The sequence below is a fragment of the Cyprinus carpio genome, chromosome B1 (genome assembly GCF_018340385.1).
Source record: "Cyprinus carpio isolate SPL01 chromosome B1, ASM1834038v1, whole genome shotgun sequence".
Taxonomy (NCBI): Eukaryota; Metazoa; Chordata; class Actinopteri; order Cypriniformes; family Cyprinidae; genus Cyprinus; species Cyprinus carpio.
The window spans coordinates 19,184,560-19,199,350 of record NC_056597.1 but is presented as its reverse complement, the minus strand read 5'-3'; the positions used below and the strand labels follow the sequence as shown (position 1 = coordinate 19,199,350).

At 33.0% G+C, this 14,791-nt stretch overlaps 1 protein-coding gene across 2 annotated transcripts in view; it reads left to right on the top strand.

The window, feature by feature from the left end:
* The window catches only part of LOC109074589 (protein kinase C beta type-like), a 29,099-nt gene that overhangs the window by 7,331 nt on the left and 6,977 nt on the right, over positions 1-14,791 (top strand). For both annotated transcript variants that reach the window (XM_042716936.1, XM_042716934.1), the window contains exons 3-16: positions 3,602-3,684; positions 5,839-5,950; positions 6,479-6,607; positions 9,716-9,872; positions 9,957-10,091; positions 10,174-10,270; positions 10,380-10,526; positions 11,241-11,414; positions 11,509-11,600; positions 12,021-12,083; positions 12,398-12,536; positions 12,620-12,700; positions 12,810-12,917; positions 13,000-13,140. In XM_042716936.1, coding sequence (XP_042572870.1) covers positions 3,602-3,684; positions 5,839-5,950; positions 6,479-6,607; positions 9,716-9,872; positions 9,957-10,091; positions 10,174-10,270; positions 10,380-10,526; positions 11,241-11,414; positions 11,509-11,600; positions 12,021-12,083; positions 12,398-12,536; positions 12,620-12,700; positions 12,810-12,917; positions 13,000-13,140 — 1,658 coding nt within the window. The remainder of the gene's footprint in view (positions 1-3,601; positions 3,685-5,838; positions 5,951-6,478; positions 6,608-9,715; positions 9,873-9,956; positions 10,092-10,173; positions 10,271-10,379; positions 10,527-11,240; positions 11,415-11,508; positions 11,601-12,020; positions 12,084-12,397; positions 12,537-12,619; positions 12,701-12,809; positions 12,918-12,999; positions 13,141-14,791) is intronic.

Below are 14,791 nucleotides of genomic sequence, written 5' to 3'. Positions count from 1 at the left end.
CAGTTTGCTAGATTAAGGAAGTCACACATCTCACCCCGCTCTCTGCTACATGTGTATAATTGTGATATTGTCAAGAGTTAGACTGAGGGAGACTGTACTTGACATTTAGTGGAGAGAACAGTTCCACACTCTTTAACCCTTAGGTCTTGTTGCTAGGCAACAACTGACAGATTAAAGAGGGAATGTCCTGGAATGCTTCTATAGAAAAGGGGAAGGGTGTGCTGAGTAGAATAGACTGTTCACATGTGAAGGGGAGATCCTTTAGCTTCAATCTGGCCGCTGTGACTCAACTTTCCCTGTCGCCTCCTTTATGCAACTATGCATGTGTTCTTGTGGCTGGAATGTCAGTGCATACCAGTCTGTTGTTCCTTCCCTCACCTCTACCCCTGTATTGATGTTTACCTGGCCTGTCAAGTCCACCCAGGTATTCAGACAGAAATAGCTTTTTTTGTGAAACAGGTTTACGGCTAAATCACAGATCGCAACAGCTGCCATTGGATTATCAACCTCATAAATAATTTGTCAAACAATACATATTTAATAGTCTGGTTAATATGAATGCTAGTTCCCAGTGATTAAAGTCTGAAGTCCTGTGATGTTTTGTGTGTGTTTATCTGATTGTTGCTTCTTTCTTTATGGTTGTCAAGCCAGTTTTATTTGTCAGTAACATTTACAATTCATTATGCTTAAAAGTATGCTTAATTAATATAAGCAAGATATATATAGGCAGTAAGACTGTACAATATTAGCGAATGTCAGTTAATACATTAACAACACTACGAGCAATACATTTGTTACAGCATGTATTAATCTTTGTTAATTAATGTTAGTTAATAAAAACACAACTGTTTATTGTTAGTTCTTATCAGCTGAAGTCTATTAAATAATATAGACAGATTCAACTTTTGATTTTAATATTGTTAAAATTATAGGCTGATTTATATTAAATAATATAGACAGATTCAACTTTTGATTTTAATATTGTTAAAATTAACTAAGAATCCCGGAAGTGGGCAGCCATTTTATGCTGCGGCGCCCGGGGAGCATCCTTATTGTTAAGTGTTACCCCCAATTCCTGCCGGCCCGAGACTCGAATAACCAGAGGCCACGACTTCCCCTAATATTGTTAAAATTAACTAAGAATAATTAATGCTTGAAGTTAGTTCATAATTATAAGATATTTTTATATTGTTTTATTTTTTCATTATTGGTTATTTGTAAACCATCATAACTATTTAAAGAATGTGATCTTTGACACCTGCAAAAATAATAATAATAATAATGTCTACAAGCTGGACTCTTTGTACCTGCAAAACTACCCCTTGTAAGCTGTGTTTACTGCATACTTCTTAATAATTTGACTTTTTGACTTGTTTTGCAGGAAAAAAACATCCAAAACAAGACACATTTAATTGAAGTGACTCTGAAAATGATTTTTAGACTTGTTGACAAGTGTATTTTGTTGTACTGCACTATCAGATTTGTGCACTTATCTTTAACTAGTTTATGCGTAACTTATATGGAAAAAAATTCAGTGCAATAAGACAAACCAGTTTTGTCTTAAAGATATGCTAAATACCTTATGCTGTTGCTTCTCAAGTAAAATGATCATGATTCAAGGATTTTTAGATATTTTAATCATACAAATAAGACAAAAATACTTGTTAAGACCAAGTTCAGTTTTCATCATTCAGTGCTGATCAGGACTTAGCTGGCAAATGATTATTAGCGGTTTATGATTATAGGCTTTGATTGCCACACTGATAGACTGATTATAAAAAGAGCAGATTACAAAAAAAGCCTCAATCTTTTTTTTTTTTTTTTTAGGTTTTTTTTTTACGTTTTTATCCCATCCCATGCTATATTTTGAACAAGAGCATTATTTATTAGTATGGATGCCTATACATTTACATTCATTAGACAGACATTTTGAAGTGATTTACAGTGAATTCAGTGTATACATTTATCATTATGTGCATTATTCTGATTGTGTTTTCTGATTTGTTGAACATATTTAAAAAATGTTCTGCAGAAATCAGCACAGAAAATGTGTGAACAGTTAATTTAGGCCTCCATGAACTCCATGGTTATTTAGAAATGTGGACTCTTTTTAGCTTGTGTTATGTATTCATAGTTTGGCCTAATGCTAGTTTAACATTGTATACAGAGATTAAAGTGTTTTTGACCCCTACCAATAACTGTGCCGAATATGAACCTGTTTGGACTGACCAGAGAATATGGGGTTTTGGTGATTTACGATAACATTTAGAGAGTATTAGATTTCCAGAGGCATATTCTTTTATAACCTTTGGTTGTGAGGTTTATGATCAAGTAACAGGCAAATTGGGTAATTATGCAAACATGAGCCGGAAGACAAAATGCTTGGCTCAAGTTCACAATGCAGCTGAAGCAACAAGACTCAAATGTACATGAAGTTTAATTACATTTGGTGACTTTTATTTGTTGATAGCTTGATAGTTTTACATTTTTGCTTATGTGCAAATAAGGCCTAGGCCTATATTACAGGGTGTTGTGAAAAAAATTAATAAATGTGTGTACTGTTTACTTTTACAGTTAATTGGAATAGATTTGAAATGTAAAATATATATATAATATATATATATATATATATATATATATATATATATATATATATATATATATATATATATAAATATTTTTACATTTAAATATTAAAAAAAGAACAAAAATGAGAAAAAAATTAAATAGAGATATTTAAAACAAAACCTAGTAAGATTGAAAACTTTAGAAAAATTACAATGTAGTAAAAACAAACTTGCATTTTTAACTAGTTAGATTCATGTCAGTGTTATTGTTAACTTTCATAGTCAATTGAAATAAAAATGCATACATTTTTAGACTTATAGTACATATAAATATTTACATGCATTTATATATGTATGTGTGTGTGTGTGTGTGTGTGTGTTTAAACTAAAAAATTAGACTGAAATAAAATAACTAAATTGATATTAAGATTATTAAAATTAAAACTGAAAAAAGCTTAATGGAAATATAAATAAAATGAACAAAAATTATGAACCTACCCTAATAAAAAATACTCAAACTTAAAAATGTAAGTGAAAACTGAAAATATAAAAAATTAGGGTTATTTCAAAACATTAAGAAATGTTATAAAAATACTGAAACAACACTGATTGATATGAATAGCTAGATGCACATATGTCATCTCGAGCTTTTCAAAAAATAACATAAACAGTGACTCCAAGAAGTATTTGGGCCCTTGAGCTGCACTTAAATATGTCTGAATGTGATTATATTAGATCACAAAATATCTAACCACATGGCATTCGCAAACAAAAGCCACGGTTACTCAGCACTAATAAAGCAACATGTAACCAACAGTGTAGTTCATCACATTTACTAACTTTTATTAACCTGTTACATCCACATTTGACAACCAGAACATGTTTGTCTTCATTCTGAACAGTATAGTTTTACCTTCAAAGCCTAACAAGCTTGGCTTAAAAATGTGCTTGTGCAGTCTTCCTGTAAAATATTGTGCACAATGATGGAAATGTTCAAAAATGTCCTAATGAAGTTCTCTCTTTCTCTCCCCCAGTGTGCGGTTTCGTGGTCCACAAACGCTGCCATGAGTTTGTTACTTTCTCCTGCCCCGGGGCCGACAAGGGCCCCGCATCAGATGTAAGTAAAGCCACATGCACTAGAAAACTCCCTCATCCACCCACCTTCTGGCTTCTCTTGCGCCATCTTTTCTGATAGTGAAGTACACTTCCTTTTCAGCTGAAGAAACGTCTTCCTGTGACTAAGCAGTACACACACACTCACACACATATGTAGACACACTGCTTGGTGAGCAGTTTAAATATGTATTCAGTGGTAACTGATTATGTACTGTTTAATGAGCCTAACACAAATCATGTTCCTCTTGTGTTTGCTTGCATTATATATTCACATGCAAACAGGCAGAGGCATCTGTTTTCTCTTCTCTAATCTCTATTTATAACCGCGCATCCTCCCTATATGTGTAAAAGCGCATTTCCTGTGTTGTGCTTTGTTTCTGCGTTGCAGCCAATTATGTTTGTTTTCCATGAATGATACTGTACTTCACAAGTGATATTTGTTGCATCTTCGTTGTGTGATGCTGATGTGTAGGAAAGCTTTGATTCTTGACCCTTTCACTACTGACTCCTTTACAGAAGCTTGAAGAACACCGAGAAGGTGCTGAATAATTAGACCACTAACTTGTTTTTGTTGAATTTGCACTTTGCACTTATTTAAACAAAGGAAAAGCAAGTCAAAATTCTGCTTCTTCACATAGCTGCATTTTTTTTTATTAATTTTTTTTACAGTAAACTTTGCTTTACATTATTTCTTTGGGTCTCTACATTGGCGCCCACTAGCTGTAGGAATTTATCATAACATTTCATACAGTGCTGCAGAATTCTTTTCATTGTTTTTTAAATTCCCACTTGTATATCTTGCTATCAGTTGCAGTGCTTGCTTTTTCAGTTATACGGGTGCATCTGACCTTTTGCAAGCTCCGCCCTCCTTGGTTACTGTTGCTCAGTCGCTCAAGTTTTGCTGAACTTCCTATAGGAATAAATGGGTGATTTATGTGAATTCTTCGGAAAATGTTCTCATAAATTGAATGGATATTATTTGTGCATGATGTGGAATTTTTGTGCAAAGGTGCATTTTTATCTGCCGTTTTCTATGAGTCTAACACTATAAAAGTATATCATTTCTTGAAATCAAATAAACATTAACTGAAATAAAATATTTAAAAACTTATTTTATTTCAGCTAGCTCCCAATGCAAAATTTCTTATTTTCATTTAGTCTAACCTGTACGGTGGCCATGAAGGGCAAAACAGATTACAATTCTGAAAACAAAATAACAAATTACAAACGCAAATGCAAATCTAAAAAACAAAATAATTCAGAAAACAGAACAACAATTCAGAAAAGATTAAAACAAGTCAGAAAACACAATGACAAATCAGACAAACCAGAAGAGGTAGGTATAGTTTGAGACAGCGCCATTGGTTTGCGATTACTCACCACTGACTGGACGAGACATCTGTCAGCCGAAAAACAGCAGAGTCTTGGTAGAAAGTTCGGAGGTGGTCTTAAAATAGCTCGGTTTAAATGTATTGTAACTATAAATTTAAATGTATCAGACTATACTACCTCTTCCGGTTTGTCTGATATGTCATTGTGTTTTCTGACTTGTTATAATGTTTTTTTTAATTGTTATTTTGTTTTTTAGATTTGCATTTACATTTGTAATTTGTTATTTTGTTTTCAGCTTTAAGATCAATTTATGTCAATATTCAAAAAATTCTAGTATCTCTGTGATACTGTGTTGGTGTAAGTGTAACATCTGTTTCTAATGCACTTGCTGCGATACAATGAATTTATAACTGTCACCTTCACTATTAAATGAATTAGTATGTAATGAAATTATTTTAAGCCACAGTGAATTTAGGCTGATATAGCTTGTCTTTCAGATGTTTTACATGTTCAGGTGGGAGTAAGAGCTGAAACATGAATTAATTCACACTGTGACGTGAACTTCTCAATTCATATAAAGATTTGAGTGAAGGAAAAAAATCTAACAACAGCTTTACACACACATATATGTATATAGTGATTATTAATAATTTTATTTTTATCTATTGATAATTTTACTATACATTTCAAACCTATATGCCCTATATATTTCAGCCATACATTGCATTGTGAATGCATCTGTGTTTGCTTCTGCATTATTGTTGTAACCTGAGGTTTACTAATTAGGTATTTTGATAAGAAACGGTGTGTTTTTGTGTCATAGGACCCTCGAAGTAAACATAAGTTCAAGGTACACACATACTCCAGCCCCACATTCTGTGACCACTGTGGTTCTCTACTGTATGGACTCATACACCAGGGGATGAAATGCGACAGTGAGTCTAAACCTGCACACACACTAAACTATGAAAGCCCTCTTACAGTGACCTCTGCTGGTTATGATCATGCATTACATAATAGACTGTTTGATCTGCTCATCTGTTTACTTATTTGAAAATGATGCATGAAATGCAAAATGTTTGTTATGCTTTGTATGAGACTATAAATCTGTTTACATAGATGTATTTTAAATTTTAACTAATTAAAAAGCAATAAAAATCTGAACGCTTATAAATATTCTATACAATGAAAAATAGCACAGTTATAAACATATATAGATTGGGCTTATATAAACATTAATTGTTTTTTAATCGTTCAGTTGTTAAAATCACAATTATGTGCAGTGCATGCATGTGTAAATACAGCTGTCTATTTAGTGTTCTGTATATTAGCTAGCGTGGGTGTGATCTTTGTGTGTTCTGGTGTCTGTGGTGATTGTGTGGGCATTTCTGAGTAAGTAGTGAGTGAGAAACAAACGCTGCATGTGTCATGCTGTCAATCTAATTATGTGTGGTTTTCTGCAGCTTGTATGATGAATATTCATAAACGATGCGTGGAGAATGTTCCCAGCCTGTGTGGAACAGACCACACCGAGAGGAGAGGACGCCTGCAAATCAATGCTAGTATCACCAATAATGTTCTCAGCGTGACCAGTGAGTTCCCACACACACACACACACACACACACTTTATATATATATATAAATATATATTATAGTGGGGATATTTCAGTGACTCTTAAATTCTTAAATTAAGCCAATTTAGTGGTTCAGGAAACCCTACAGTAACAACCACTCAGAGCACCCTAGTAACCACATGCCACGTATAATAACCACCCACAAAATAGTACATTAAATTGTGACAGTAAGGATATATCTAATGTTACAAAAGATTTCTATTTCAAATAAATTCTGTTCTTTTGAGCTTTCTACTGATCAAAAAAAAAAAAAATTATCAGTGTCATATGCTTTTCAACTTAATACGAAGATCATCAAATGGGCATATTGGAATGATTTCTGAAGGATCATGTGACACCACTGTAATGGAGAGTAATAGCTGCTGTAAGTCCAGTTTAGCCATATCATCAAATATATTAAAATAGGACAGGCACTTTAAACATTTTTATTGTATTTTTGATCAAATAAATGCAGCTTTGTTGAGCATAAGAGACTTTTTCAAAAACATTAAAAAACAGCATACCGAACGTCAGGCTGAGAAACCAGCCGGTCTAATCTAATCTAGTGAAATGCAAGCTTGTTCATTTCAAAAACAATTTAGTCCTGCAAATCATCTTAGACTAGTTTAACCTGAGGTTTGTTTCCAGCAGAGTTGGCATGCTTTAATCCTGTTTTATTTTGAGGTGCGATTTATACAATAGAATTAGGTATTAATATTAAATAATTAGTCTTGATTCAGGTCAGTTCATTTAGATGATACTACATAAATAACAGGATTGGTTAACTGACAAAACATTTTACAACCCCTGAAACTACTATGTAGCTACACTATCAGTGTGTGGATATTTAGTCCTGACACGGCTTTATAAAGGTTTTATTGATTTTAAAGAGATACACTTCTAAAAATTCTCAATGTGCTGCATTTTAATGTGACATTTTAATCATTTTAATAATTGGTCAGTAGCTTTTTCAAACAAATGCTCTGATAATAATTTACTTGACTGGAGTAGTGAGGAAGGGCTTTGTTCAGAAACTAGAGAACCCACAGCTGTGCTAGATTTGAATATGTAATGTTATAAGCAAATATCGTCTGTGTTCATTGTGTGTGTTAGTGCTGTTGTGGGATATATAATATATCAGCAGGGCAGAAAGCAAACTGCTTCTCTAGCTGGAAATTTCAGCTAAGCATGCAAACCAGTTCAAGAGTATTGAATGGAAATGTTGAAATAATGGTGATGGTTGCATGTTTTGGGCTTAGCTAAAGAGGATTCCTAGGTTTTTGTGCCTTAAATTTGGTTAAAAATGTAAAATTTGTCTCCATGAAAAATGCTTCTATCACTCGGTTTAAAAAAAAACACACACACACAGCTCAGCAACAAAGTGTTTCTAAACGAATCTGTGTTTTCTCAGCTCTTTTTGCCTTGGGCAGAAACTGCATACTCTGGAAACATGAGATCAATCCGCCAACGATTGCCCCACATCCCATTCACACACACCCACACACCAGCTCACCCATCCATCAGCTCTCTACAGATACATTTAGAGGCCTGAGTATATAGATAGAAGTTTCATACACTTCACTGTAAATTTATAGCAAACTTGCAGATTCTTTAGAATTAATCTGCTGATGACATTGTACAAATATAGAAACCCCCACAACAGCCACATAGAAACAACCCTTAGCATCCACCTAGTGATGCACAAACACCAAAAACAGGAAACCCCACCCCCCTCCCTCCCAAAAAAGTAATTAAAATAAAATAAAATCAAATATCAATATTTTTGAAAACTAAGTTATTTATTTAAATTAGTTTGTTGTTTTAAATATTTATGTTTTAGTAATGTTAGTTTTATTTAAAAACTTTTTTTATTTTTTTGGGGTTTTTTTTAAGTTAAGTACAGTACAGACCAAAAGTTTGGAAACATTACTATTTTTAATGTTTTTGAAAGAAGTTTCTTCTGCTCATCAAGCCTGTATTTATTTGATCAAAAATACAGAAAAAAATTTGTAATATTGTGATATATTATTACAATTTAAAATAATTGTTTTTTTAAATGTATTATACTTTTAAATTATCATTTATTTCTGTGATGCAAAGCTGAATTTTTAGGATCATTATCACATGATCCTTTAGAAATCATTCTAATATGATGATTCATTATCAAAGTTGGAAACAGTTCTGCTGCTTAATATTTTTTCAGAACATGTGATACTTTTTTAGTAAACTTTGATGAATAAAAAGTAAAAAAAAAAAAAAAAAAAAAAAGAAGCTATGTTTTTAAAAATATAAATATTTTGTAATAACAATATACACTACTGGTCAGTAATTTGGGGTCAGTAATTTTTTTTCTTTCTTTTTTTTGATAAAAATCAATACTTTTATTCAGCAAGGATGTGTTAAATTGATAAAAAGTGATAGTAAAAAAAATATATTATTAGAAAATATATATTAGAATTTTTTTTTTTTTTTTTTGAATGAATGCAGTTCTTTTTAACCTTTTATTCATCAAATATATTAGACAGCAGAACTGTTTCCAACACTCATAATAAATCAGAATATTAGAATGATTTTTAATGATCATGTGATAGACTGGATGTTACATGTGACACTGAAGGCTGGAGTAATGATGCTGAAAATTCAGCTTTGCATCACAGGAATAAACTTGATATTTTTTTAAAGTATATTCAAATAGAAAACTATTATTTTAAGTTGTAATAATATTTCACAATATTACAGTTTTTTTCTGTATTTTTGATCAAATAAACGCAGGCTTGATGAGCAGAAGAAACTTCTTTCAAAAACATAAAAAATAGTAATGTTTCCAAACTTTTGGTCTGTACTGCATATAGAAATAGAATAGTATTATATTACATAGAAATGTTTCAGACAACATAAACTATTAACGCACACAACAAAATGAATAAAATTTAAAATAAAAACTGAAATGTACAAATAAAAGCTAATTCAATATATTAATAAATATTTCAATAGTATATAAGTAATACAAAAAAAAACACTTATCTACTTTGAAATATATTCAATCCATTGGTTTTCAAATGACATTTTTCTGTATTTTATTATAGTCAAGGAAGCTCGTAACTTGGTGCCAATGGATCCAAACGGCCTGTCGGATCCATACGTGAAGCTTAAATTAATTCCAGACCCAAAGAGCGAGAGCAAGCAGAAGACCAAAACCATCAAGTGCTCCCTCAATCCTACCTGGGACGAACACTTCAGCTTGTGAGTGGCATTCATTTGTGTGGAATGAATATCGATGTTTGTGTCACATGTGCAATGTCTGTTTCCATCTCCGTGTTACTATAGTAACCTCAAAGATACAGATAAAGACAGGCGTTTGTCAGTGGAGGTGTGGGATTGGGATCTGACCAGCAGGAATGACTTCATGGGGTCGATGTCTTTTGGCATCTCTGAGCTGCTGAAACAAGGTGTCGACGGATGGTAAGCACTACAGATGCCTCCTACACATGAGACCTCAGCGCTCGAGGATTAAGATCATCCTCTTTATCTGTTTGGATTGTAGGTTTAAGTTGCTGGGCCAAGAGGAGGGGGAGTATTTCAGCGTTCCAGTTCCACCAGATGGAGAGGAGGGCAATGAAGAACTGCGGCAGAAATTTGAGGTGAAATCCACGTCCCTTTTCAGTTGTATTCACACATATTTTTTTTACTTGTATCTTTCTTCCCTTTCTGACAATATTCTGATTTTGATTGACATTTTAAACTCTCCAGAGAGCCAAGATTGGCCCTGGCACTAAGAATACAGATGGCTCTTCAAAGAATGACATCTCCAAGTACGATGCCAATGGCAACCAAGACCGCGTGAAGCTCTCAGACTTCAACTTCATCATGGTGCTGGGCAAAGGCAGCTTTGGCAAGGTAGGACACACCATTCATTCATGCACACATCCTCATTAACACACACAGTAGTGTTAGTGTAAGGTCTGCCAAAGCTAACTTTTTGAGATTAAATGCAGTTAGGTCACAAAAGATTTCTGTTTCAAATTCTTTTGAGCTCTCTATTCATTAAAGAATCTAAAAAACATATAAAAAGATTATTAAGCAGCGAAACTGTTTTCAATATCGATAATAATAAGAAATCTTTCTTGAGCAGCAAATCAGCATATTAGAATGATTTCTGAAGGATCATGTGACACTGAAAATACAGCTTTACCATCATAGGAATAAGTGACATTTTAAAATAAATGAAAAATAAGTTATTTTAATATTTCAAAATATTACTGTATTTTTGATGAAATAAAGGCAACTATGGGGACCATATGAGACTTCAAAAATGGTTAGTATTCATAAAAACTTCCTCTAAAAGTCCTCTAAAAGTTATTTTTAAAGACTGGTTGAATAGTCAGAAAAAAAATCTCTGGTAAATAACTGGTAAATAATTTATTCCGTACGAAATATTGAACAAAACGTAATGCTATTTGTAGGCTTTATATAATGTAATGTTAATATCATAAAATCAATTATACATAATTGCTCAATAAATTAGTTAATGACTTTTTAAATTTAAATCATTTCTTTTAATTATGTCATTATCCGAATAATCATGTTCTCCTTTGCGCTGTCTTTCTACAGGTGATGCTCGCCGAGCGCAAAGGCTCAGATGAGCTGTACGCAGTGAAGATCTTGAAGAAGGATGTGGTGATTCAGGATGATGATGTGGAATGCACTATGGTGGAGAAGAGAGTTCTCGCTCTCTCTGGCAAACCACCCTTCCTCACCCAGCTCCACTCCTGCTTTCAGACCATGGTACACATCACACTCTCTCTGTACTAAGCAGATTCACATACGTATGAAAAACACATTATAAACCTATGATCAGTTGTGTTGTTGCTGTTTGTAGGACCGTCTTTACTTTGTGATGGAGTATATCAATGGTGGAGATTTGATGTATCAAATACAACAAGTGGGAAAATTTAAGGAACCCCATGCTGTGTATGTATTCACTACTAAAACACAAAACAGTTAAAGGATGCTTTTAATTAGTTAAAATTATACATTTAATTATTTATTGCACAAAATAGTATTCTAGATTATTATTTTAAGACTGGACTAATGTCTGCTGGAAATTCAGCTTTGCGGTCATAGGAATAAATTACATTTTTATTATTATAGATATATTAAAATAGAAAACCGTTATTTTTAATTTCACAAATTTTTCAAAAAGCTTACAAAGTGTTTTAAAATATGACTTTATTTTTCCCATTTTATAAAAGCAAACTTCGTAGTCATCAATTATGGTTATTGATGTGTTTTAAATATTAATGCTATGCCATGCTAACCAACAAAATTATTGTTCTTTAGATTTAATCATGAGTCAGATCAGTAATCTTTTTTCTTTTTTTTTACCATTAGGTTCTATGCTGCAGAAATTGCCATCGGCTTGTTCTTTCTTCATTCAAAGGGCATTATTTACAGGTGAAATGATTGTTTGTTTGTGAATCTAAGCAGTATTTAATAATCTGTTAGAATAATACACAAAGCATTATACATTAATAATTATAAAAATATTTGTTAATATTGTAAATCTATTAATGATGTAAATTATCCCTTCAGTTAATTTCTCATATTTTTAAAATACCAAAATAATGAAATTTAATCTCATATTTTTTGATGCATTGCATTATTTAGTAAATAATCATATTGTTGTCAGAGCAAATATTTACTAATGCGTGTGTGTGTGTGTGTGTGTGTGTGTGAACTGTTGCTCTTTGTTTTCTGGGTTTGTATAGAGATCTGAAGCTGGATAATGTGATGTTGGATGCTGAAGGCCACATTAAAATTGCAGATTATGGCATGTGCAAAGAAAACATGTTTGATGGGGCCACAACCAAAACCTTCTGTGGCACTCCAGACTACATCGCCCCAGAGGTGTGTGTGGATATATGAGTGTGTTATGTTATTACACTTATGTTAGGGTGCACGAGGCATATATATGCTCTCCTATGTTACAGATCATTGCATATCAGCCGTATGGCAAGTCTGTCGACTGGTGGGCTTATGGAGTTCTCCTCTATGAAATGCTGGCAGGACAGGTAAACTAATGCCACCTTATTATTCTGGGTCTTAATTCAGAGCAGTTGTCAGAAGGAATTATGTGATTGTGATAGATGCAGTGATGCTAGTGTGCTTCCTCTTCTTTAGCCCCCTTTTGATGGTGAGGATGAAGATGAGCTTTTCCAGTCCATCATGGAGCATCATGTGTCTTACCCCAAATCCATGTCCAAAGAAGCAGTGGCCATATGCAAAGGGGTAGGTGACAGACACAAACACACACTTTATACATTCTTGTCTATGCTTGCATACAATAAGAGACACTGATACATGTTGGCAGCTGATGACCAAGCATCCAGGGAAGCGTCTGGGCTGTGGACCGGAGGGAGAGCGAGACATTAAGGAACACGCTTTCTTCCGCTACATGGACTGGGAAAAACTGCAAAATAAGGAAGTTCAACCTCCCTTCAAACCTAAAGCAGTAAGCAATAATGCAGCATTTTTTTTCTGTGTGTGTGTGTGTTTTATCAGGTGGTTGCATTTCAGAACATGGAAATAAAATGGCATCCTTTTTAAACTTTTCTTGATCTTAGTACATGTGATGGAGAATATTTAATCTAGTTTTAGTCTTAATTTTCTAGTCTTTAGTCTTAATTTTGTAGAGAAGATTTGGTGTATGTGGCCAAGACGCTGTGGTTCCAAAATGCTTAGTGCAGGAAGTAAAGCGTCACTTCATGCTCTGCTGTTAAACCACAAAGATTATGAAAACACAAATATGTGAGGCACTGAAGGTTTGCTTTCATATTTAGACTAATATTCTGCAAAAAACTATAATGGAGCATTTTAAGAATTTTGCAGGTTGACTCAGGATGTGGATATACAGTGACCCAAAAACATATTCAGAGACTTAAACCACACTAAAATATATCTTTTTATTCATTTTAAAGACATATAGCACAATTTATGTATCATGATCAAATTTATGTATCATGATAAAATGATACATATGCTGTTTCAAAGCCAACCAGCTGCTTTGGGTAAACAATGTGCAAGTGATTAATGGTAATGCACTGCTTATCTGCCAACATCTGCATCACTTAAATTTAATTCATATTCATGACCCAAGCTGCGCCTGGCAGAGCATGTGCACAATACTGCTGAACAACTGAAGAATCTTTAATTTAAAAAAAATATATATATATATAGTTTAGTTTAGTAAAGTAAATATTTAGTATAGTATAGTAAATATATATATATTATATATATATAGTTTAGTTTAGTAAAGTAAATATTTAGTATAGTATAGTAAATATATATATATTACAAACATAGCACAGTATCTCAAATTTTTATGATTACCAGGACTATACTTATTTGATCAAAATATTGAAAAAAAAACAGTACTTTTTTTTTTTACAATTTCTATTTTATTTTGTTTTAATATGTTTCATTCCTGTGATGGCAAAGCTGAATTTTCAGCATCATTATTCCAGTCTTCAGTGTCACATGATTTGCAACAAAGTTTAGGTCTAATTATTAAACTGACAATAATGTTAGTTATTTGTTTTTAAGCTTTCATGTGGTATCTGGAATAAGTGTATCCATGGCAACTAGGCATTTGAAATCATGTGGAGAGAGGCTGATGAGATTGTTAATGTGTCTCCCTCTTTTCGGATCATTCCTAAGCCCCTGCAGTTAACAGATTGCACATGAGTATTCTTACAGGTTTGATTTAATTATTTGATTTATTTTGAATTCTTCATGATGAGTCTATATGTGCATAGATCTCCATGTGACAGTACCGCCTGATTCAGGTTAAGGTTAGATCATCATTTTGGGGGGGTTTTCTCTAAAGTCTAAGCATATATTTCTGAAAATGCATTTATAGCAAGCCCTGCCCCACATAATTCTGCATTACGGATGTGTGAGGTGAGTTCAAAGAATAAACATTTAAATATTGAATTAAAAACCCATTTACCCATTGACAGGTAAGTGATTTAGATACAGAACCCTTATTATTTTCTCACAATCCCTGCTCTTCATCCTCTCACTTGGAATTGTCCAATTCCACAGATCACATTTTTCTGAATGCTGCACATTCATGGCCTGAAAACAAAATGTGTTTTTAATGT